At 44.3% G+C, this 24459-nt stretch overlaps 1 protein-coding gene across 1 annotated transcript in view; it reads left to right on the top strand.

Moving 5' to 3' along the window:
- The window catches only part of ABO (ABO, alpha 1-3-N-acetylgalactosaminyltransferase and alpha 1-3-galactosyltransferase), an 88154-nt gene extending 64188 nt beyond the window's left edge, over positions 1–23966 (top strand). The window contains 5 exon segments of the mRNA XM_073600949.1: positions 8826–8882; positions 9048–9113; positions 11655–11690; positions 12874–13008; positions 23234–23966. Of these exon segments, the coding sequence (XP_073457050.1) occupies positions 8826–8882; positions 9048–9113; positions 11655–11690; positions 12874–13008; positions 23234–23966 (1027 nt within the window).
- The last annotated feature ends 493 nt before the right edge of the window (positions 23967–24459 follow it).

Raw genomic sequence — 24459 nt, 5'->3', positions numbered from 1 at the left:
AAGGGCAAAGGGCGTGGGGGGGCTATTTTTCGCCCTCCTGAACAGCCCAAAAAGACCAAGTGACGGAACCACAGTGGGAGGAAGATTGGGGTGCTTCCTCCCAAAGTGGGAGACGATCACCTCCAACCAATTTATTTTGGGGATCATAAGAAGAGGGTACCGGTTGGAGTTTGCAGAACCTCCACCACTCAGACTCCTGGTCACCACGCTGCCAAAATGCGCAGAAAGGTCATCAGCTCTTCTTTCCTCTCTGCAGGAGTTGGAGGAACAGGAGGTGGTAGTACGAGTCCCAGAAGGTGAGACAGGCAGAGGCTTTTATTCCCACATCTTTGTGGTTCGCAAACCGTCGGGGAAGTTCAGGCTCATCCTGAACCTGAAGCCTCTGAATGTCTCACTCACCTACAAGAGGTTCCGAATGGACTCTATTTACTCAGTGAAAGCGCTCCTTCCCCCGAACTGCTTCATGGCATCGGTGGACTTGAAAGATGCCTATCTACACATTCCCATCGCAGAAGGGTGCCAGAAGTTCACCAGGCTGGCGGTGAATACCAAAGAAGGGACATTTCACTTGCAGTTCAGGGCCCTTCCCTTCGGGCTATCCTCTTCCCCCCGCATCTTCACCAAGGTTATGGTGGAGGTCTTAGCTTTTCTGCGGCTCAGAGGCATCTCAGTAATTGCATACTTAGACGATCTGCTCCTCTTTGCCTCTTCCCCGGAACAGTTGTCGCGGGATCTACAGTCAACAAGAGACATCCTGGAGAATCTAGGGTGGCTCTTGAACCTGGAGAAATCCAACTTGATACCGTCACAAAGGGTGGTCTTTCTGGGTTACGTGTTGGATTCAACAAAGCAGAAAGTCTTCCTTCCCTTGGAAAAAATCCAGAAGGTGGACAGAGCAATGTTGTTACTCCAGGGCAGTCATCAGATATCTGTAAGAAGAGCTATGTCAGCTTTGGGCTTACTGACATCATCCCTTCCAGCAGTTCAGTGGGCAGGATTACATTTTAGCCCTCTACAACTATTCATCCTGAGGGTCTGGGACGGCAGTCAGGGGTCTTTGGACTCCCTGATAACGGTGCCGAGTCAGATCAAGAGGTCCCTCTGGTGGTGGAGAAAGGGGGCCAATTTTTCACAGGGTCTGGATTGGGTCCTACCAGTGTCCAAAAGTGTCACGACCGATGCGAGTGGCACAGGTTGGGGCGCGCATCTAGATTCCCGTATGGTTCAGGGCGTCTGGCCGAGAAAGGACGCAAAAAGGTCCTCGAACTGGAGGGAGCTGAGAGCTATAGCCTTGGCACTCAGAGCCTTTCAGGGGGAACTCCATGGGCAGCATGTGAGAGTCCAATCGGACAACTCCTCAGCAGTAGCCTATATAAACAGGCAGGGGGGTACCAAAAGCAGATCCCTTCGGGTCCTCACAGAATCTATTCTCAGGTGGGCCGAAGCAAATGTCCTGTCCCTTTTGGCAGTGCATTTGAAGGGGGAACAAAATCAGGTGGCAGATTTCCTCAGCAGGAGGTTGCTGAGAGAAGGCGACTGCGTTTTGAACCAGGAGGTTTTCGAGGCAATATCTCGAAAGTGGGGAAGGCCTTGTGTAGACCTCTTCGCTTTGAGAGAAAACAGGAAGACACATCTTTTCTTCTCCCTGAACAGATGGGATGGGGCACTTGGAGTGGACGCGTTGGCCCAGAGCTGGTCTTTCGCCAGGTGTTATGCTTTCCCCCCCTGTACTGATTCCAGCGGTACTGAGGAAGTTACAGTTAGAGAGCACAACTCTTATTCTAATTGCACCACATTGGCCCAGGAGGCCGTGGTTCTCCATCCTAAGGAGTCTAGCAGCGGAACCTCCCTGGTTTCTGCCAGTCCAGGAGAATCTTCTTTCTCAGGGGCCAATCTGTTGTCCTCAGGTGAAGAGGTGGAGCATCGCAGCTTGGCTACTGAAAAGGAATTGCTATGGGGCAAGGGTTTCTCAGATCGTTTAGTGGAAACCCTCCTGAATTGCAGAAAGAGAGAAACGCAGGTTATCTACCTGAAGACATGAAAACATTTCAATAGCTGGTGCACAGAAAGTTCCTTTGATGTGCGCAATCCCATAGCGGTATTAGAATTTTTGCAATCAGGGGCGGAGAAGGGGTTAGCCCTTAGCACCCTAAAAGGACAGGTATCTGCTCTTAGCGTTTTTTTGGAAAAACAGCTAGCAATAGACCCGTGGATAGTTAGGTTTTTTTAAAGCCTTAAGCAGGCAGAGACCATTTAGAGTCTCCCCCTTCCGAATGTGGGATCTTTCTTTAGTTTTACAGGCCTTTACGGTGGAACCTTTTGAGCCATTAGAGACTTGTACGTTAAAATGGATCACCCTCAAAACGGTGTTTTTGGTGGCGATCACTACGGCAAGGAGAGTGAGTGAACTCGAAGCCCTTTCTATTAGAGCACCTTTTTTCCAGGTGTTTCCGGACCGTGTGATTTTTAGAACCGATCCGGCCTTTTTGCCAAAGGTGGCCTCGAGTTTTCATAGAGGCCAAGAAATTGTTTTTCCCACCTTCTGTTCGAATCCTGTGAGGGAACAGGAACATATTTTTCATAAATTGGACATTAGAAGGTGTGTCCTTCAGTACTTGGAAGGTACAAAACCATTTAGAAAGTCTGAGTCTTTTTTTGTTTTATTTTCAGGAACTAGGAAAGGATGCAGAGCCACTAGGCGCACAATAGCCAGATGGTTAAGGTTAGCCATTATCCAGGCTTACGTAGTCAGTGGTTTAGAGCCCCCAGAAGGTATTAGGGCATATTCCACCAGGGCAATGGCGACTTCTCAGGCAGAGTGGGCTGGTGCGTCTCCGGAGCAGATCTGTAGGGCGGCAACGTGGTCCAAATTTGACACGTTCGTGAGGCACTACAGATTGGATCTACTGTCAGCAAAAGACCAGGCTTTTGGTTGTAAAGTTCTGCAGGCAGTAGTCCCACCCCAAGGTAAGGTGCTCGCTTATCCTCTCTATGGTGCTGTCCTGAAAGACGGAAATGGGAAAATCAGAGTTACTTTTCCAGGAGTCTTTCAGGACAGCACAGATACCCACCCAAATTTTTGGACATTCCTGAAGAACTCATCGCAGGAGAACGTCAGGTAAGATAGAGATTATTATGATGTGTTCTCGTGTCTCCCCAGCTGGCCGGAAGTCCTCTGGAAGAAATGAGGGGCCGGGGGGGACGGTGAGGATTAAATCTTGAAATTGAAGGCGGTGTTTCCTCAAGAGGGGAGGAGCCAAGGTCTCTCTATGGTGCTGTCCTGAAAGACTCCTGGAAAAGGACGTTACCGGTAAGTAACTCTGATTTTTGCGCTGCTTTACTGGCGGTATTCGTCCGCTAGCGGTTTTAACCCCCACTAGCAGCTGAAAAGGGGTTAAATCCGCCTGCAAAACGCCACCGCAGCTGCGTTTTGCCGGCGGTATAGCCGCGCTGTCCCATTGATTTCAATGGGCAGGAGCGGTTTATACACCGCTCCAAAAAAGCTGCTAGCAGGACTTTTTTAGGCTCCTTTCACACTGGGGTGTTTTTAGGCGATACGGCACTAAAAATAGCACCTGAAAAACGCCCTAAAGAAGCGGCTCAATTCACTCCAGTGAGGGATTTCACACTGGAGCGGTGCGCTGACAGGGCATCACAAAAAGTCCTTCCAGCAGCTTCTTTGGAGCGGTGAACTTACTGCTCCTCCCCATTAAAATCAATGGGGCAGCGCTGTGATACCGCCAGCAAAATGCCGATCCAGCAGCGTTTTGCATGCGGATTAAACCCCTTTTCGGCCGCTAGCAGCCGAATAACGCTGCTTAAACGACAGTAAAGTGGCGCTAAAAATAGCAACGTTTTACCGCAGACACCCCCCCGCCCTAGTGTGAAAAGGGCCTTAGGCTCTATTCACACTAATGCGTTTTTTGAGGCATTTTGCAGAAATGCATGGGAATTTTTTAACATGGGTTCCTATGGAACATGTTCACATCAATGCATTTTTGTGCCTCTGTGTTTTTGGAAAGGGTCGGGGACTTTTTTTCCCGCAAAATGCAGAGTTTTGTTTGTATTAGATTTCAATGGACCTGCATCCAAAACGCAAGTACCGCGTTTTTACCGCGATTTGCATTTGAAGGGGGCCGGGAAACTGGCTACCACGTCCTTAACAACCTATGAGTCATCAGCTGACTTCCCGCTCAATGTAAAAAAAAAATCGTGAAAAATAAACAGCGTGGGGTCCCCCCCAGGTCCATACCAGGCCCTTGGGTCTAGTATGGATTCGGAGGGGACCCCCATGCCAAAATATTTTTTAAAAAATGGCGTGGGGGTCCCCCCAAATCCATACCAGACCCTTATCCGAGCACGCAGCCCGGCAGGTCAGGAAAGGGAGGGGACGCCCCCCCTGAACCATACCAGGCCGCATGCCCTCAACATGGGGGGATGGGTGCTTTGGGGCAGTGGGGGCTCTGCGCCCCCCCACCCCAAAGCACCTTGCCCCCATGTTGATGAGAACAAGGGCCTCTTCCCGACAACCCTTGCCCGGTGGTTGTTGGGGTCTGCTGGCGGGGGGCTTATCGGAACCTGGAAGCCCCCTTTAACAAGGGGGCACAAGGCATTACAGCGGGAGACAGTGACGAGTCAACATCGGAAGAAGAGAAGAGAAGAGCTAGCAAAAGAGCAGAAGAACCCGGCAGAAGGCACAGGACAACGGGAGAAGAACCGAACAGCGTGGAGAAGAGAGTGGAGAAGTCGGAAAAGACCCCCGGAGCTGCATAATAAAAGACTTGTCAAAAACTGTCTACTGTATTTTTTTAACATTACCCTACTTTTTTCCCCAGGTGAATGGGTAGGGGTACCATGTACCCCATACTCATTCACATAGGGTGGGTGGCTGGGATCTGGGGGCCCCCCTGTTAAAGGGGGCTTCCAGATTCCAATAAGCCCCCCCGCCCACAGATCCCGACAACCACCGGGCAAGGGTTGTCGGGAAGAGGCCCTTGTCCCCATCAACATGGGGGCAAGGTACTTTGGGGTGGGGGGCACAGAGCCCCCCCTGCCCCAAAGCTCCTATCCCTCCATGTTGAGGGCATGCGGCCTGGTATGGTTCAGGAAGGGGGTGGGCACTCGCTGGTCCCCTCCCGTTCCTGACCCGCCGGGCTGCGTGCTCGGATAAGGGTCTGGTATGGATTTTGGGGGGACCCCACGCCATTTTTAAAAAAAAATTTTGGCATGGGGTCCCCTCCGAATCCATACTAGACCCAAGGGCCTGGTATGGACCTTGGGGGGGACCCCACGCTGTTTTTTTTTTCTCAATTTTTTATTTTTTTAGCCGGCTTTTTTTTTTTTTTACATTGAGCGGGAAGTCAGCTGATGACTCATGGGTTGTTAAGGATGCGGCGGCCGTCTTCCTGGCCTCCTCCTTAGCAACTGGCTATATACAGTGTAAAAAAAAAGAAAAAAAAAACGCAAATCGCAGAAAAATCGCGGTAAAAACGCCGGTCCAAAAACGCGGCAAGCACCGCAAAAAGCACTGCAGAAACACTCAAAAGCCACATGCATAGATGTGAATTGAGCCTTACTGTCCGGCTAGCGCACCGCTCCAGTGTGAAAGCCCGATTCACACTGGAGTGAATAGAGCCACTTCTTTAGGGTGTTTTTCAGGCGCTATTTTTAGCACTATAGCGCCTGAAAAACACCCCAGTGTGAAAGAGGCCTTAGGCACCTTTCACATGGACGGCTATACTGCCGTAGTTAAAAACATGTTTTTTTTTCTGTGAAATTTAACTCCAGGCACTGCGATCAGCTGCATTGGTACAGTGCGATTAGCTGCGGTTGCGATTAGCTGCGGTTGCGTTTAGCTGCGGTTTGCCATTTCCGTAGCAACCCCACAGGGTACCGACTGTATTGAACTGGGATCCAACTTGAATCCCCACCAATGCCCGGCACTGTTTGGTATGAATCTTGAGGGGGAACTCCACGTCAAATTAAAAAAAAAAATGGCATGGGTTTCCCCCAAGGGGCATACCAGGCCCTTCGGTCCGGAATGGATAGTAAGGGGAACCCCCTACGCCGAAAAAACGGCGTGGGGAGTCCCCCCCAAATCCATACCAGACCCTTATCCGAGCACGCAGCCAGGCCGGTCAGGAAAGGGGATGGGGATGAGCGAGCGCCCCCCCCCCTCCTGAACCGTGCCAGGCCGCATGCCCTCAACATGGGGGATGGGTGCTTTGGGGAAGGGGGGGCCCGCTGCGGGCCCCCCACCCCAAAGCACCTTGTCCCCATGTTGATGAGGACAAGGGCCTCTTCCCGACAACCCTGGCCGTTGCCACCGGGTGATGTTGACCACACCCCCTAAAACGTCACAGTCCCAGCATGCCCAGGGACTGTGATGGCATAAGGGGGTGGGGTCACCGCCCATATAAGTCAGAGCGGAGCGCTCAGAGAGCAATCCAGCCGGAGAGACCGTCGTGTCAACATCGGAAGAAAAGAAGAGGAAAGAAGGCAGAAGACTGGGCTCCTCCACTAGTAAAAGAGCGGCAAAAGAGCAGAAGATAGCGGAGGAGCCCGGCAGAAGACCCGGAGAACACGGAGAACAGGTCGAACAACGGGAGAAAAGGCCGGAGACAGTGGAGAAGAACCGGAGAGACCCCCAAAGTCGGAAGAAGACCCCGAAGTCGGAAGAAGACCCCCGAAGCCGGAAGAAGGCCACCCTCCCCCCCGGAGCTGTCTAATAAATTACTTTAAAAACCTGTGCAGTGTTTTTTTTTTTAATTGACACTTTTTCCCTGGGTAAATGGGTAGGGGTACCATGTAACCCATACTCATTCACATAGGGTGGGGGGCCGGGATCTGGGGGCCCCCTTATTAAAGGGGGCTCCCAGATTCTGATAAGCCCCCCGCCCACAGACCCCGACAACCAACGGCCAGGGTTGTCGGGAAGAGGCCCTTGTCCTCATCAACATGGGGACAAGGTGCTTTGGGGTGGGGGGGGCCCGCAGCACGCTCCCCCTTCCCCAAAGCACCCATCCCCCATGTTGAGGGCATGCGGCCTGGCATGGTTTGGGGGGGCGCTCGCTCGTCCCCACCCCCTTTCCTGACCGGCAGGGCTGCGTGCTCGGATAAGGGTCTGGTATGGATTTGGGGGGACTCCCCACGCCATTTTTTTCGGCGTAGGGGGTTCCCCTTAATATCCATACCAGACCGAAGGGCCTGGCATGCACCCAAAGGGGGAACCCATGCCGGCTTTTCTCACGCTGCTTTAATAGGAAGATGTATTTTTCCTATTGCAGCGAGCGCGAGATGTACCTCGCCAAGAACCAGCGCGATCCTATCGCGCTGGAAACATTCTCACGTGCAGGTACTCCTGTGTGTGTGCTGGTTCACACGCTGGATTAAGGATCTATCCAGCGCACCAATTAAGGTCTGAACCAGCGCAGTGCATTCATCTTAGTAAATGACCCCCACAGTGTAGGATCGCTTAGTAGAACAGAGGGCTGGCAGTAATACTTATTTGACTTTACAACCACTTTAAAGCAATATTAAACCCAAAACCAAAAATGTAATATATTGCAACTTACAAATCATTAGATGTGGTGGCTGCATTTGTTTTCTTTTCTTTTTCTACTTTTTTTTTTTTTTTAGGAATTTTTACCTCTGTTTTCACCTGGTAATCTGGCCAGTAACACACTTTCTGTATTAGGGTGTCTACACTCTGGATGAAGAAGCAAAGGGGGCACCTTTGGACAGCAGCATTGTCATTCGGGGGGGAAAGGGTAATGTTAGATGCACTAGCAGATTTGGCTACACTAACAAATTGAAGCCAATCAACAGCTAACACTTTATAAGCAGTTACAAAAATATTTTGCTTTTGGGATAAAGGATTTTCATAAATAACAACTGACTATTGTAAGCACCCAGTGTTAGTGGTAAATGTTTTGTCTCAACCCTCTACCCACTACATCTGCAGGACAGCTTGTTCTGTTGAAAAGCAGACCTTAATGGTAGGATCTCTGGGTGAAAATGAAAGAAAGGCTAAAGGAGAAAACAAATGCAGCCATCATTTCAATGAATTGGTGAGCTGCAATATAATTGATTTTTATTTTTGGGTTTAATACTGCTTCAAATGCATTTAGGAGAAAAACAGCTCCTTTTCATCAGGATGAAGAGTGGTACTGCTTCAAAACATTACAGTACAAGCCTCTTTTTGTAGGATACAGTTGTGCATTATAAAATGACAATTATTTCATTTTCTGATAAGATAAATATTCACTTTTCCTTGTATACACTGGGGTTGATTTACTAAAGGCAAATAGACTGTGCACTTTGGAACATGCAGTTGCACTCTGCAAGAGCAGTTGCTCCAGAGTTTAGTACATGAGTAGAAGCTCTGCTGACTTCCATCATCCAATCATGTGTAAGCAAAAATGCTGTTTTTTTTAAATTTTCCTTGCAAGTGATTGGGTATTCTTTGCAAAGTTAAGCTTTACCTCATTTACTAAGCTCTGGAGCAACTGCAATTTGCGAAGCGAACAGTCTATTTGCCATTAGTAAATTAACCCCAGTAAATTTTCTGCTAATTCACACAAACAAAAGTTCTCAGAAAACGCAAAACACAAGTTTGATTACATCAATTCCATTTACTGGTGAATGCAGAAGTTCCTTATGTGTTGCTGGTGTGTGTGTGTATGTTTGATGTTTTTTTTTTCTTCTTCTTCTTTTTTAAGGGGTATCTGTTTTCGGAGATGATTGCAGCCGCTTTTGTATAAATGTATATCCAATTAATTAATTCTAGCACCACATTTATCTATGCTACATGTTTGTGATTTCAGGTACACTCATAGACACAGCCAATGGGACACTAGTGCATCATTCTTCTGTAATTTGCAGTAAGTAGTTCATTTTGTAAAAGTGTTGCAGAAAAGCTGAATGTTGTTGGTTCTCATTATGTTGGCATTTTCAGCCAGCATTTCATGAAATCTCCTTGACTGCAGTTACACATTTTACATCTCATTTGTAAGCTTTTTGGTGTAATGCTCCCTTCTTCCATACAGGGGCAGTACCATTCGTGTCACCAACACCTCCCGGCTGGGCCTTATGAAGAGTGTCACACTGCACAGGTACATCTTCTGTCTGTACCGAATACACAACACAACACAATCTTCTCCATATGTACTGAATACTAACCTTTCCTAATGCAAGCTATAGAAATGGTTGTTTTGTTGTCTTCAATCAGCTTGTTTTTTTAAGTGACCAAATCTTGAAAATTGTGGAGGGGAGGGGGATGAACTTCTAAGTAACATTGTGGATGCTTCAGTTGAATCCCCCTACGGCTAACATAACAGATGTCTGGCTTGCATCCAGTATGACCCACTCTACAAGGTACAAAAAATACTTCACTCCTGGGCCTCTCTTTACCTTTCTGACAGCTAAAGTGTTACTAAACCCTGGAGCCTGCATTCACTATAGCTGGTCTCCCACAGTACACAGAACATGGAAATGCAATTATTTTAGTAAATATAAATTCCTAAATACCTTTTCTCATCAGTAGTATATAACAGTTTTGTGACTTCTATCGGTGTCTGGTTAAAGCTTGTAGGAGGAGTTTTCATTCTACTCTGACTGTCCTATGAGGCTGCAGGACCCCTGACCCTCTGTCTGAACAGTGCTGATTGGCCCTGGGGAAAAAAAACTCTCTAGCAATAAACACCAAACTGAGCATGTTCAGAGTGACTCCACAGGCTGTCTTATCAGAAGATGGATTGGGGACAGTGGAAGAAGGGGAGGATCAGTGAAGACAGGATCAAACAGCCTTTATACACAATGCTGACGATTTAACCCTTGAACTCCACAGTGAGTATAACAAGCATGCTTTACTGCATATACAGACTGATTTTACTGTTGTGGGTTTAGTAACACTTTAACTAGTTGCTGCCCTCCCCGCTGTCACGGCGGGAAGTCGCGGCTCTCGTTCTAGGACACGGCGCGACCCCAATCTCTGTAAAGAGCCGTGCCTGCGGCTCTTTAACCATGTGATTGGCTGTGTTTAATCACAGCCGGTCACATGTAAACACGGAGATGCAGGTAATCAGTGCTCCTCACCTCACACTGACAGAGTGTGTGGCAAGGAGAGCCAATCAGCGGCATCTCCTCACAGGAGACATCTACACATGTAATCAGGGCACTGATCATCAGTGCCCTGATTACAATAGCAACACCAGTGCCAAAAATCAGTGCCAGCGATGAGTGCCCACCAGTGCCAGCAATTAGTGCCCGCAACTGCCACCAATCAGTACCCATTAGTGATGCCAGTCCGTGCTGGCTATCAGCCCTGCCTATCAGTGCTGCCCATCAATGCCCATCACTGCTGTCCATCAATGACCACCAGTGTCACCCATCAGTGCCACCCATCAATGCCCATCAGTGCCCATCTGTGCCGCCTATCAGTGCTGCCTATCAGTGCCCACCAGTGCCACCTATTCGTGCCCATCAGTGCCACATATCAGTGCCACCTATCAGTGCCCATAAGTGCGGCATATTAGTGCTTCCTCATCAGTGCTACCTAATCAGTGCCCATAAGTGCCACCTCCTCAATTCCCACCAGTTCAGCCTATCAGTGCCCATCAGTGCAGCCTCATCAGCACACATCAGTGAAGGAGAAAAATTACTTAGTTACAAAATTTACTGACAGACTGAGTAAAATTTTTTTTTTGTCTTTTTTTTTTTTTCTAGTAAAAAATAAAAAAACCCAGCGGTGATTAAATACCCGCAAAATAAAGCTCTATTTGTGTGAAGAAAACGATAAACATTTCATCTGGGTACAGTGTAGCATGACTGCGCAATTGTCATTCAAAGTGCCCGGGCAGGAAGGGGGAGTAAGTGCCCTGTAGGCAAATTAAACAGACTCTTTGCATGAGTTTAAGAGAAGTTCAGGAACAAAATATTTTCTGCCTTATAGAAGGTGCTTGAAGGGTCTTTGAAACAGAAGAAAGGGTGATTTTGGTAATTTTTTGCACATTCCGTGACCATGTTCCTAGAAGCATCCTCGTTCCTCTTTCACTATTGCAGTAGCACAATGTACCTTGAATTATCCATGTTCCCCTTGTTTGACTGAGAAGAAGAACTTGCTGTTGTGTTGTCCCTAGGAATATCATTCTTATCTCTGACTTGCCAGTGTAGTGTCCAAGGAATATCCATCCCCATTTCTGACTTGCGTGTAGTGTCGCTAGAAATACAGAATCCTTTTTCTATTTTGCCAGTATAGTGTTCATAGGAATATAGACCCCCATTTCAGACTCACCAGTGTAGTGTCCCTGGGAACATGCTACTGTGCCAGTGAGGGGAAAGCTAGTTGATTGACATGCTCCTGGCATTGGAGGGGTGGAGGGGGTGGTTTCTTTTGAGTGACTTGCCTCTGCTATTGGGGAAAGGAGTTTTAGACTGGTAATTCCTGCTGTAGGGGCCCTTCTCAATGGTGTACATCTGGTGAGGTGGTGTACTCCTGGGGTATTTGTGGGAGGAGGAAGTAGATGTGCCTCTTTGACTAATATGTTCTTGGTATGAAAAGGGGTGAGGGGGCATCTTAGTGGCTCTAAGTGCCTACTCCTATGAGTGGGGAACTTATCCAAAGGATTTCTGAACTTTATCCCTTCTTCTTGTAGGATGTTGTATGAGAAGCCAGATGCTATGAAGCCTCCGTAAGTAAATTACTTTTATTAGTAATCAGTAGTTTTGGTCTGCATTTACATTGAGTTCCCGAATGCTAAATGTGCAGACCACATATCGATGTTGGACAGCATCATGTGTTGTAGATGTTGAAGTGAATTGTTCAGTATACAAACATAGCAATTGTTTACACCAGAACACTTGTGTCAATGCATATTGCCTTATAACACATTAGCAGGACCAGACCCTGTTAAAAATAATTTTCTTATGTCCATGCATGTTGCTAGTAAAATATTTTACAGCTCATCTGGTATGAACAAGCCCATGGCTTTGCTGGACTGAAGCTATATCCACAGATGTTTAGTTGTAAATGCAGACTGTACCATGATTTACTGTTTATAATGACTGGCAGAACCAGCTATGTGATGGTAATGCAATAACAGGCATCTGAAAACTGATGTTGCTATCCACTAAGCAACACCCATATGTTGATGAGATCTTAGCATTGGCTGTACTGCAATACCATTAAACATGTACTAAAGTGTGGTGTATATCACAATACACTTTTTTTTGTAAGTATGAAATAAATTAAATATGTTTAAACAGGCATTCTAAATTTAACTGCAAGTTGAGGCATAGTGAAAAAAAAGTTTATCCATGACTGATGTAACCCTTCATGTAGAGCTGCACAAGAAAGTGTCTACTGGCCCCTAACTTGCCACTGAGTGTAAGGATTCTCTCTCATTTATTCACTGCAGCTATCCTGTGATGTAATTTCCTGAGCTCCACATAATGAGCTTGAAAGGGTGACAAGCGGAGAACCAAAAAGTGAAGATTTTTCCTGCACTGCACCGCCAAATATTTCTCTTTTAGGAGACTTACAATATCAGAGATGGCAGGGTAGGGGATATGTGGATATGTTCAGGTGACACCTGATCAAATAAGATGAGTTAGATACTTGAATGACGATCAGGATAGGCAGTTAAATATACAAAGCAGACAACATTGTGCCTCCACATATTTATTTTAGCATTTGAAAAAGAACCCAAAAAATATAAAATGGCTGAAGTTGTTCAAACATAATACCTTGCTCATCATGATCCTAAAATGCAGTCCTGCGTCCATAACACAGATTTGGTAAAACCTGTAGGACACTTTGTGGGTAATGTGTTAACAGTGTTGAGTTACTGGTCTCTGTTTTCCACTCTGTTCCAGGAGGATAGATGTCCTGACAATAACGCCTTGGTTTGCTCCAATTGTTTGGAATGGCACCTATAACTTAGACATATTGAATGCACAATTCCACCAGAGAAAGGTCCACATCGGCCTTACTGTATTTGCTATTAAGAAGTAAGTTCAATCAGTCAATCCTGTGTCATAATATATAATTGTCTAGTCTTCAGAGGAAATAGTAATAGTAGAATTTGGGGAAAAGGCTTGCATAAGCTTCTCAAAATTTCCTTCTGATTATCACCTCCACCCTGAATATAACAAACTGGCAGAATATACATATATCAGGGAACCTCTGTATGACTACAAATTTTCTCACGTTTGTAGTCAGAAAGACGGTGCTCTATATTAGCCTGCTGTTGTGGTTAGTGGCCACTATGTTGGGAGATCCCAAAGAAAGGAAACTGCATAAATTTCAGGCTCCAGAACCAAAATTCCTCCACTCTACTGGACCCTTTACATTACATTTTAGGATGCTGGCAATAATTAACTGTTTTGAATATTTCCTTCTGTAAAGCCATTTATGCTTGCTGTGTTTGCTACTAATTTTCTGTGCTAGTAAAAAAACCCAAGTACAGGTAAGCATGCAGGAGGCAATGAGCAAGACATTAGCCAACCATGGTCTTCACATGGTTAACTATAACCTGTGGATTAAAGGTAATGTTAAAACAAGGCTCAAGATTATGATTATGATATGTACCTCTGAGCAGCTGGATAAAAAAATATTTTATTTATGAATCTAAAAAAAGTATAAATCAAGTCGTCTCTGTGACCTTTTGGAGAAAAGATCCCCTCTACAGACTAAAACTGAGTATACATCATCTCCCCTGTATAGATGCATTACTAATCATGTTGCTGGTTCAGGAATACAAAAATTAGTAAAACAAAAGGTAAGCTAATGCACACCCAAATCACATTAGTGCATAAAGAGTTAATTGCATGAATACGGGTGTTGGCACTATATATTGGTTTTCTCAAGTAAGACCCAGAAATAATGATCTATAAGTAAATAATAGGTAGCACCCCAAGCAGGTAACATTTTGATTTTCATATATTTATGAAGGATAGCATCATATAAAGACAAAACAGTCCAAGAGTACATGCACAAGACCTCCCCACAGTTCCTCTATCTAGACAAAGACTCAGCTACAAGCAATATATTTTTCATTAGAACAGGGAGGGAATCCAGGCTTAAAAGTACAGCAATTATCAAACATCAATACACATAGATAGACACCAGAAAGAAACCTTTAGCTGCCAGATACCAGCGCATAAAGTTAGTAATACTATCTATAAATAAACCTCAAACGTGAATCCTTATAGTATTCATTTACTCCTAAATTTTAATAAATCACCAGGTATGAGTCCACAGTTGATGCTCACAACACCAGCACTGTCGATCCAACTTATTTTGTATATAGGAATAATTAAAGGGATATTAAAATTGCACTCAAAATAAAACATATGTAACAGGCTCAGCAGTAATATACACAGCTGAAGTTCCTCACCAACATCTGGTTTTGAATCTGGACCGGAAGTGACATCACCTGGCTCCGTCCGACATGTTGCGTCATAGATCACATGAATTCTTCAGGGTATGGGGCTGGGTGACGATAGCCAGGCATAAGTACCACTACTTATTTACATGTGTCCATGGAGACATTAAATATGCAGATAACATCCTATTACATTGAAACTCCAAGCTACTGTTCTTACTAGGCTCAGACATTGATTACAAAATAAAGGCAGCACTGCACCCCAGAATGTTACAATGAACACATTAGTAAACAAATAAATAAAAATAACCATAAACAAACTCCTGCATAAATGATCATCCTAGAAAGTGTATACCAAGCAAATTTGTCCACATCACTGACAACCTCAGGTTTATCTATCAGCAAGGTATCTCTATCAATATGGCACACTAAGGAAATAGGAACGTCAAGAGTGTCAGAATTATAACCTTTATAAAGGATCTTAGATTTCAGTACCTCCACTTGAAAATTGAAAAACACATATCCTAAAAGCAGTTGCTCCTCATTTTTGAATTTTGTGGAATCTTTTTTGTTCCTTTTTTTTTTTTTTTCATTTAGTGGAGTTGTTTAATAAATGGAACTTCTTGTGACATATTTCAATTTTGCCACAAGATGGCTCTACTGAGTACTATGGGTCCGATTACCGATTTAATGGTTGCTGGTGGCTGCTTGGCTTTCAGAATTCCACCCTCCTTCTCTGACTGTATTTAGGTGCATGATGGATGTCCAGTAGGTGGTCCCCTAAAGACATCAGCTTCTAGTGAAACGCATAGGGTCATCACGTGTACCTTTCTCCAAGACTTTCTCCAAGTTGAATGCTGGCTACGTTTTGTATGAAACACTTTTACTATTGAGTATACTGTATGTGCTAAATAATATTAATAATAAAATTATATAATAATAAATGTGATTTTTAAAAGGATTTTACACTATTGCAGGCTTATTTGTTTTTAAACATCTATCACCCTATTTAGCAAGTGGAGCACAAAGTACTATAAGGAGTAGCGTATATCACTTTCACGCTGGACTTTATACTGTTTAGTTGGAACTCTTTTCAGTATTTATATTCGTGCGTGGGAGAAAAGTGATGCACTTTTGTCTATTTGTCTAAACTTTCTACGATGATCATTTTATGCATGAGTTTGTTTATTGGTATTTTTATTTATTTGTTTACTGATGTGTTCATTGCAACATTTTGTGGTGCAGCATTGCCTTTATTTAGTACACTTTGATTTATGTTTGTAATACCCAAACATTGGGTTAGCTGCTTGGTCCCCCATTAGCCACAGGGGTCATAAGCGTAATCTATATATATTCATTAGGCTCAGACATTCTATTTTCCACAATATTCACAACTAAATAAATGTCTGATGGATCAAATAATGATGCAATATATATATATATATATATATATATATATATATACACACACACACACACACACACACAGTGGGGACGGAAAGTATTCAGACCCCTTAAATTTTTCACTGTTTGTTATATTGCAGCCATTTGCTAAAATCATTTAAGTTAATTTTTTTTCCTCATTAATGTACACACAGCACCCCATATTGACAGAAAAACACAGAATTGTTGACACTCATATATTTAACTCAGGCGCTGTCCATTTCTTCTGATCATCCTTGAGATGGTTCTACGCCTTCATTTGAGTCCAGCTGTGTTTGATTATACTGATTGGACTTGATTAGGAAAGCCACACACCTGTCTATATAAGACCTTACAGCTCACAGTGCACGTCAGAGCAAATAAGAATCATGAGGTCAAAGGAACTGCCTGAAGAGCTCAGAGACAGAATTGTGGCAAGGCACAGATCTGGCCAAGGTTACAAAAAAATTTCTGCTGCACTTAAGGTTCCTAAGAGCACAATGGCCTCCATAATCCTTAAATGGAAGACATTTCAAGACAGAACCCTTCCTAGAGCTGGCCGTCCAGCCAAACTGAGCTATTGGGGAGAAGAGCCTTGGTGAGAAAGGTAAAGAAGAACTCAAAGATCACTGTGACTGAGCTCCAGAGATGCAGTCGGGAGATGGGAGAAAGTTGTAGAAAATCAACTATCACTGCAGCCCTCCGCCAGTCGGGGCTGTATGGCAGAGTGGCCCGACGAAAGCCTCTCCTCAGTGCAAGACACATGAAAGCCCGCATGGAGTTTGCTAAAAAAAAAAACACCTGAAGGACTCCAAGATGATGAGAAATAAGATTCTCTGGTCTTTTGAGACCAAGATAGAACTTTTTGGCCTTAATTTTAAGCTGTATTTGTGGTGAAAACCAGGCACTGCTCATCACCTGTCCAATACAGTCCCAACAATGAAGCATGGTGGTGGCAGCATAATGCTGTGGGGGTGTTTTTCAGCTGCAGGGACAGGACGACTGGTTGCAATCGAGGGAAAGGTGAATGCAGCCAAGTACAGGGATATCCTGGACGAAAACCTTCTCCAGAGTGCTCAGGACCTCAGACTGGGCCAAAGGTTTACCTTCCAACAAGACAATGACCCTAAGCACACAGCTAAAATAAGGAAGGAGTGGCTTCACCACAACTCCGTGACTGTTCTTGAATGGCCCAGCCAGAGCCCTGACTTAAACCCAATTGAGCATCTCTGGAGAGACCTAAAAATGGCTGTCCACCAACGTTTATCATCCAACCTGACAGAACTGGAGAGGATCTGCAAGGAGGAATGGCAGAGGATCCCCAAATCCAGGTGTGAAAAACTTGTTGCATCTTTCCCAAAAAGACTCATGGCTGTATTAGATCAAAAGGGTGCTTCTACTAAATACTGAGCAAAGGGTCTGAATACTTAGGACCATGTGATATTTCAGTTTTTCTTTTTTAATAAATCTGCAAAAATGTCAACAATTCTGTGTTTTTCTGTCAATATGGGGTGCTGTGTGTACATTAATGAGGAAAAAAAATGAACGTAAATGATTTTAGCAAATGGCTGCACTATAACAAAGAGTGGAAAATTTAAGGGGGTCTGAATACTTTCTGTCCCCACTGTATATAAATACAGTGCCTTGAAAAAGTATTCACACCCCTTGAAATTTTCCAAATTTTGTCATGTACAACCAAAAACGTAAATGTATTTTATTGGGATTTTGTGTGATAGACCAACACAAAGTGGCACATAATTGTGAACTAGAAGGAAAATGATAAATGGTTTTCAATTTTTTCTACAAATAAATGTCTGAAAAGTGTGGCTTGCATTTGTATTCAGCCTTCTACTTTGTAAAACCACCTTTCGCTGCAATTACAGCTGCAAGTTTTTTTGGGTATGTCTCTACCAGCTTTGCACATCTAGAGAGTGACATTTTTGCCCATTCTTCTTTGCAAAATAGCTCAAACTCTGTCAGATTGGATGGAGAGCATCTGTGAACAGCAATTTTCAAGTCTTGCCACAGATTCTCAATCGGCTTTAGTTCTGGACTTTTACTGGGCCATTCTAACACATGAATATGCTTTACTCTAAACCATTCCATTGTAGCCCTCGCTGTATGTTTAGGGTCGTTGTTCTGCTGGAAGGTGAACCTCCGCCCCAGTCTCAAGTCTTTTGCAGGCGCTAACAGGTTTTCTTTTAAGATTGCCCTTTATTTGGATCCTTCCATCTTCCCATCAACTCTGAGCTGCTTCCCTGTCCCTGCTGAAGAAAAGCATCCCCACAACATGATGCTGCCACCACCATGTTTCATGGTGGAGATGGTGTGTTCAGGGTGATATGCAGTGTTAGTTTTCTGCCACACATAGGGGTTTATTTACTAAAGGCAAATCCACTGTGCACTACAAGTGTACTGCAAGTGAACTTGAAAGTGCACTTGTAAGTCGCTGTAGATCGCTGTAGACCTGAGGGGAAGCTCTGAAATTGGGGGAAGCTCTGCTGATTTTATCATCAAATCATGTGCAAGCAAAACTGCTGTTTTTTTATTTTCCTTGCATGTCCCCCTCAGATTTACAGCGGCTGCACTTACAAGTGCACTTGTAGTGCACTTACAAGGGCACTTATAGTGCAAAGTGGATTTGCCTTTAGTAACTCAACCCCATAGTGTTTTGCTTTTAGGCCAAAAAGTTCTCTCATCTGACCAGAGCACCTTCTTCCACATGTTTGCTGTGTCCCCCACATGGCTTCTCGCAAACTGCAAACAGGACTTTTAATGGCTTTCTTTCAACAATGGCTTTCTTCTTGCCACTCTTCCATAAAGACCAGATTTGTGGAGTGCACAACTAATTATTGTCCTGTGGACAGATTCTCCCACCTGAGCTGTGAATCTCTGCAGTTCCTCCAGAGTTACCATGAGCCTCTTGGCTGCTTCTCCGATTTTTGCTCTCCCTGCCCAGCCTGTCAGTTTAGGTGGACGGCCATGTCTTGGTAGTTTTGCAGTTGTATCATACTTTTTCCATTGTTGGATGAAGGAGATGGAGATGGCTCTGTGAGATGTTCAAAGCTTGGGATATATTTTTATAACCTAACCCTGCTTTAAACTTCTCCACAACTTTATCCCTGACCTGTCTGGTGTGTTCCTTGGTCTTCATGGTGCTGTTTGTTCACTAAGGTTCTCTAACAAACTTCTGAGGCCGGATTTCACACTGGTACGACACAACAGTCGTACGACTGTGCATCCGACTTTGCCCATGCGACTTGAAGTCCAATATCTGTCCAACTTCAATGAACGGGGATCTGACTTTGATCCCGACAATGCTAGGCACTTTGTGTCTGGTATGAATCTTTAGGGGAAACTCCACGCCAAATAGAATAAAAAAAATGGCATGGGTTCCCCCTAAAATCCATACCAGACCCTTATCAGAGCACGCAGCCCAGCAGGCCAGGAAAGGGGGGGGACGAGCGAGTGCTTCCTCCTTCCTTGACCATACCAGTACACATGCCCTCAACATGGGGGGTGAGTGCTTTGGGGCAGGGGGCCTCTGCGCCCCGCACCCTAAAGCACTATGTTGATGGGGACAAGGGCCACTTCCCGACAACTCTGGCCGTTGGTTGTCGGAGTCTGCGGGTGGGGGGGCTTATCGGATTCTGGAAGCCCCCTGTAACAAGGGGGCCCCCAAATTCTGGCCCCTCACCCTATGTGAATGAGTTTGGGGTACATTGTACCCATTCACCTCAAAAAAGTGTCAAAAATAAAACGCAGTACACAGGTTTTTAAAGTAATTTATTAAGGCACCCCGCCCCATCTGTCCCCATCGAACAGAGGGAGAAGACAGCACAGAGAGGAGACCTGGCAGAAGACAGCGTACAGAGGGAGAAGAACCGAAGAGGGCTAGAAGACATCAGCGGAGAAGAACTGGAGAGGGGAGAAGAACCGGCAGAGGCAGAAGACATCAGCGGAGGAGGGAGAAGAGGCTGAGGGGGAGAAGAAATCGGAAAAGACGTCGGAGCTGCCTTAATAAATGAATTTAAAAACCTGTGTACTGACACTTTTTTTTTTTTAGGTGAATGGGTAGGGGTACAATGTACCAAATACTCATTCACATAGGGTGGGGGGCCGGGATCTGGGGGCACCCTTGTTAATGGAGACTTCCAAATTCCAATAAGCTTCCCCATCCGCAGACCCCGACATCCAACGGTCAGGGTTGTCGGGAAGAGGCCCCTGTGCTTTGGGGTGAGGGGCACAGGGCCCCCCCTGCCCCAAAGTACCCAGCCCCCATGTTGAGGGCATGCGGTCTGGTACTGTTCAGGAGGGGGGTCGCTCACTCGTCCCCACCCCCTTTTCTGACCTGCTGGGACGTGTGCTCGGATAAGGGTCTGGTATAGATTTTGTGGGGGGGGCCATGCTGTTTTTTTTGGTGTGGGTGTTGCTCTTAAAATCCATACCAGACAGAAGGGCCTGGTATGGTCTTGGAGGGGGAACCCATGCCGTTTTTTCATTTTTTTTATTTGGCGTGGGGTTCCCCTTCAGGATCTTCAGAGCACGCCAAAGTCGGATCAGTTAAGACGGTGATCTGACTTAGATCTGACTTCAGTGATATTCAATGGGCTGAAGTAGGATCAAAGTCGGACCAAAGTAGTGCAGGAACCTTTTTCAAAGTTGGACCGACTTGTGGCTCTCATAGGGAACCATTGATTTTCACCCATCATGCGACATGTGATCCCAATGTTGGAGCATTTGTCGTACAAGTGTGAACCCGGCCTGAGGGTCTCACAGAACAGTGGTATTTATACTGAGATTAAATTACACACAGGTGGACTCTATTTACTAATTAGGTGACTTCTGAAGGCAAATGGTTCAACTAGATTTTAGTTAGGGGACTATCACAGTAAAGGGGGCTGAATACAAATGCACACCACACTTTTCAGATATTTATTTATAAAAAATTTTGAAAACCATAATTTTCCTTTTACTTCACAATTATGTGCCACTTTGTCTCAGTCTAATTAATTAAACTCTAGAAAAGGGAAAGTGGCACTGTTCAAAATGAAAATGGTTCCTATATGCAAAATAATTAAGGGGGAATCAAATATGACCTACTGATATGGGTAATGCCAACATTCTCTATAAAGTGAAATGTGCATTCAAAAAAATAAAAAAATACGCCGGAACTACAGAAGTGCCCTATCTTATGCTAGTTGGAGCACTGGAGCTCCTTTTAGTTTTTTAAAAAACAATTTTTAACAGTTATTTTAATTAATCAAAAGCCTGGTTCTATGGATTCATGCTATGAGGCTCATATTTTCCATATACATGTGGATGCCCGTTGTTGAGGACTTCTAAATCGCACTGGTGAGGTGGATAGTGACTGAGGATTGCAGTTGTGTAAACCAGAGGGATATCTCGTCAAGGGGGACATCGCCATTTGGATACAGCTATTACGCCTTTTACCCCTGCAGGGGTGAGGCGCTCTGGTGAGTGCAGGCATAAGAGGGGGGTGTGGATGAAGGAGGGGAGCACTGAAGAGTCACCTTTATTTTGCTTCTGCATGGATCACTGTTTATAGACTGTCATTCATCAACTTTTGGGACTTGTTTATCCTAACACACACATACCAGTATGTGTGTGTATATATATATATATACACATTTTTTTGGGACTGAATCACGCAGGAAATAGCACTTGTCACTTTATTTGTGTTTTTTTGATGCATTACACGTTTTTCTATAGAATGTTTTACACTATTGTTTAATTGTTTACAGTAATTGTAGAAATGTATACCGACATTTGATTTATTTATTTATTGTATGCACATTTCACTTTATAGAGAGTGTTCGCATTACCCATATCAGTAGGTCATATTTAACTCCCCCTAATTATTTTGCATATAGGAACCATTTTTTCATTTTGAACAGGGCCACTTTCCCTTTTCTAGAGTTTAACTATTTTTGGACCCCACATAGGTGGTGTTCCTAATTAGGGAGGCTGCAGTCCTGTTATTTCCTAAGCGCGGATACCTGTTATTTTACTTTGTGTCAGTCTATCACCTAAAATCCCAATAAAATACATTTACGTTTTTGGTTGTAACATGACAAAATGTGGAAAATTTCAAGGGGTATGAATACTTTTTCAAGGCATTGTGTATTCAAACCAGCTCATAAAACAGTGATAGCAAGATTCCAGTTCTTCAACACCAGTATTCAAAGTTTACTAAATCCATCCAGTACAGTGAAAAAACAAATATGAATAATTAGGAAAAACTTTTGAAGTACTCTGCTTCATTCACAGATCCAGAGAACTGCCAGCCCCCTCCATAGACCAACAGTACTTTAGTTACTCTATAATCAGCTTTGTCCCAAGCGTCCTCTGTAGCCTAACGTATCCTACTGGCACATTCGTAGGCTTGCAGAATGCTCTGCTCCCTCCACAGCCTTGCACTATCTTCAGGTTTCTCCAAGGACTGATATAACTAAATTAATAGAAGTATATCCGTATAGAAGTATCTATATCCCTTATGGGAAATACCTTCATCACACTGCAGTATAAAGCCAAAAGGTACACATACACAAATGGGGCTCTCAATTGTACCAGTGTCATTACAAACATAAAAATCTCTTATGCCCTATACACACGATTGGACATTGATCGGATATTCCGACAACAAAATCCATCGGATTTTTTCCGACGGATGTTGGCTCAAACCAGTCTTGCATACACACGGTCACACAAAGTTGTCAGAAAATCCGATTGTTCTAAACGTGGTGACGTAAAGCACGTACGTCGGGACTATAAACGGGGCAGTAGCCAACAGCTTTTGTCTCTTAATTTATTCTGAGTATGCGTGGCACTTTGTGCATCGGATTTGTGTACACACGATCGGAATTTAAACGATCGGATTTTGTTGTCGGAAAATTTTATATCTTGCTCTCAAACTTTGTGTGGCGGAAATTCCGATGGAAAAAGTCCGATGGAGCCCACACATGATCGGAATTTCGGACAACACAATTCGATCACACTTTTTCCATCGGAAAATCCAATCGTGTGTACAGGGCATTAGATTTGCATGAGTATGATTTTAAATCATAATGGAAAAAACTTGATGGATTTTATGATAAAGCATTTGTATTGACATTGACAGCCTTTAACCTGGGCTTATGGAACCCTCCAATGCTGAAGACCCTCTGCACCAAGCTCTGTAGACTCCAAATTTCCCTACAACTCACTCATAAGTCAATAGAGAATGGCTTTGCAAGTAAGCCTGTAGACCCGTATAGTCACCTCTTTTCCGCCCCCACCACCCCCATAGATGGAGCTGGCAAGTAGTCACAGTTTCTATGTAACACATATGGACAGACCAATTACATCTCATTCACTCCACATTTCTTAATTTATGACTCTGTTGTCTTTGATTAATTATCTTTCAGGTATTCAGTCTTTGTTCAGACATTCATAGAATCTGCTGAGAAGTTTTTTATGGTGGGACATAAAGTCACCTATTATATATTTACTGATCGAGTCAGCGACATTCCTGCCTTTACCCTTGGTGCTGGCAGAAAACTGGTAACACTGGAGGTTCCCAGCTACCAACGTTGGCAAGATGTGTCAATGCGACGGATGGAGATGATTCGTGATCAGTCCCACCAGAGATTTATCCATGAAGTGGATTATCTGGTGTGTGTGGATGTTGATATGAGATTCAGCGATGAGGTCGGGGTTGAGATTTTAGGTGGCGTGTTTGGGACATTACATCCTGGCTTTTATAGTGCATCACGAGAACAATTTACATATGAGCGACGACCAGAGTCCACAGCTTACATTCCCACAGATGAAGGGGACTTTTACTATGCTGGTGGATTTTTTGGGGGTACAGTAGAAGAAGTCTACAGACTGACCAACTTCTGCTATAATGCTATGATGGTGGATAAGGAAAAACAAATGGAAGCCATTTGGCATGATGAAAGCTACTTGAATAAGTATTTTCTTTATCAAAAACCCACTAAAATTCTTTCTCCAGAGTACCTGTGGGATAATAATTTTACAGTCCCTGGTTTTCTCAAGAGAAGAAGATTTGTTGCTGTTCCCAAGAACCATAATGCAATTCGCAGCAAACGAGCACTGCAGGGTGTTTCAGGAACTGCAGGAAAGTTTTATACATGATGGGATTTCATCTGCAAGACACAACTGTTGAAGCAACTTATTTTTTTGTAAAACTAAACTCATCCTATAGTAGTTGTATATGCTTTGTAGTCAATCTAAGAACACAGAGGGCATTTAGACAATGTCAGACCTGGCTGTCTGCTGCCCACCATTTTTGCAATACACACATCTCAGACTGTTTTCCATACTGATATAATATATTTTTTTGTGGTGTGGTATCATAATAAATGTCCAGTTAAAGATTTTCATCTACTGACCAGTGAAGATAAATTCACACCTGGGTCTCCTTTTATAATTCATGTTTTTATATTTTCTGCTTATGGATTAGCTAGGGATCCCTTTCAGGTCATTGTTGACATCAACTTAGCAGAAGGAAAAAATGCATTGTAAGATAAGCTTTGTATGTCCAGTTTTCCGTTATCATAAACTTATTTTTGTGAGTTTTGGATAGAGAAAGAGAAGGGTCCCTGTCATGTATTTATTGCTGCCTGTC

Source organism: Aquarana catesbeiana, linkage group LG09, assembly GCF_042186555.1.
Source record: "Aquarana catesbeiana isolate 2022-GZ linkage group LG09, ASM4218655v1, whole genome shotgun sequence".
Taxonomy (NCBI): domain Eukaryota; kingdom Metazoa; phylum Chordata; class Amphibia; order Anura; family Ranidae; genus Aquarana; species Aquarana catesbeiana.
This window is presented reverse-complemented; position numbering and strand designations above follow the sequence as displayed.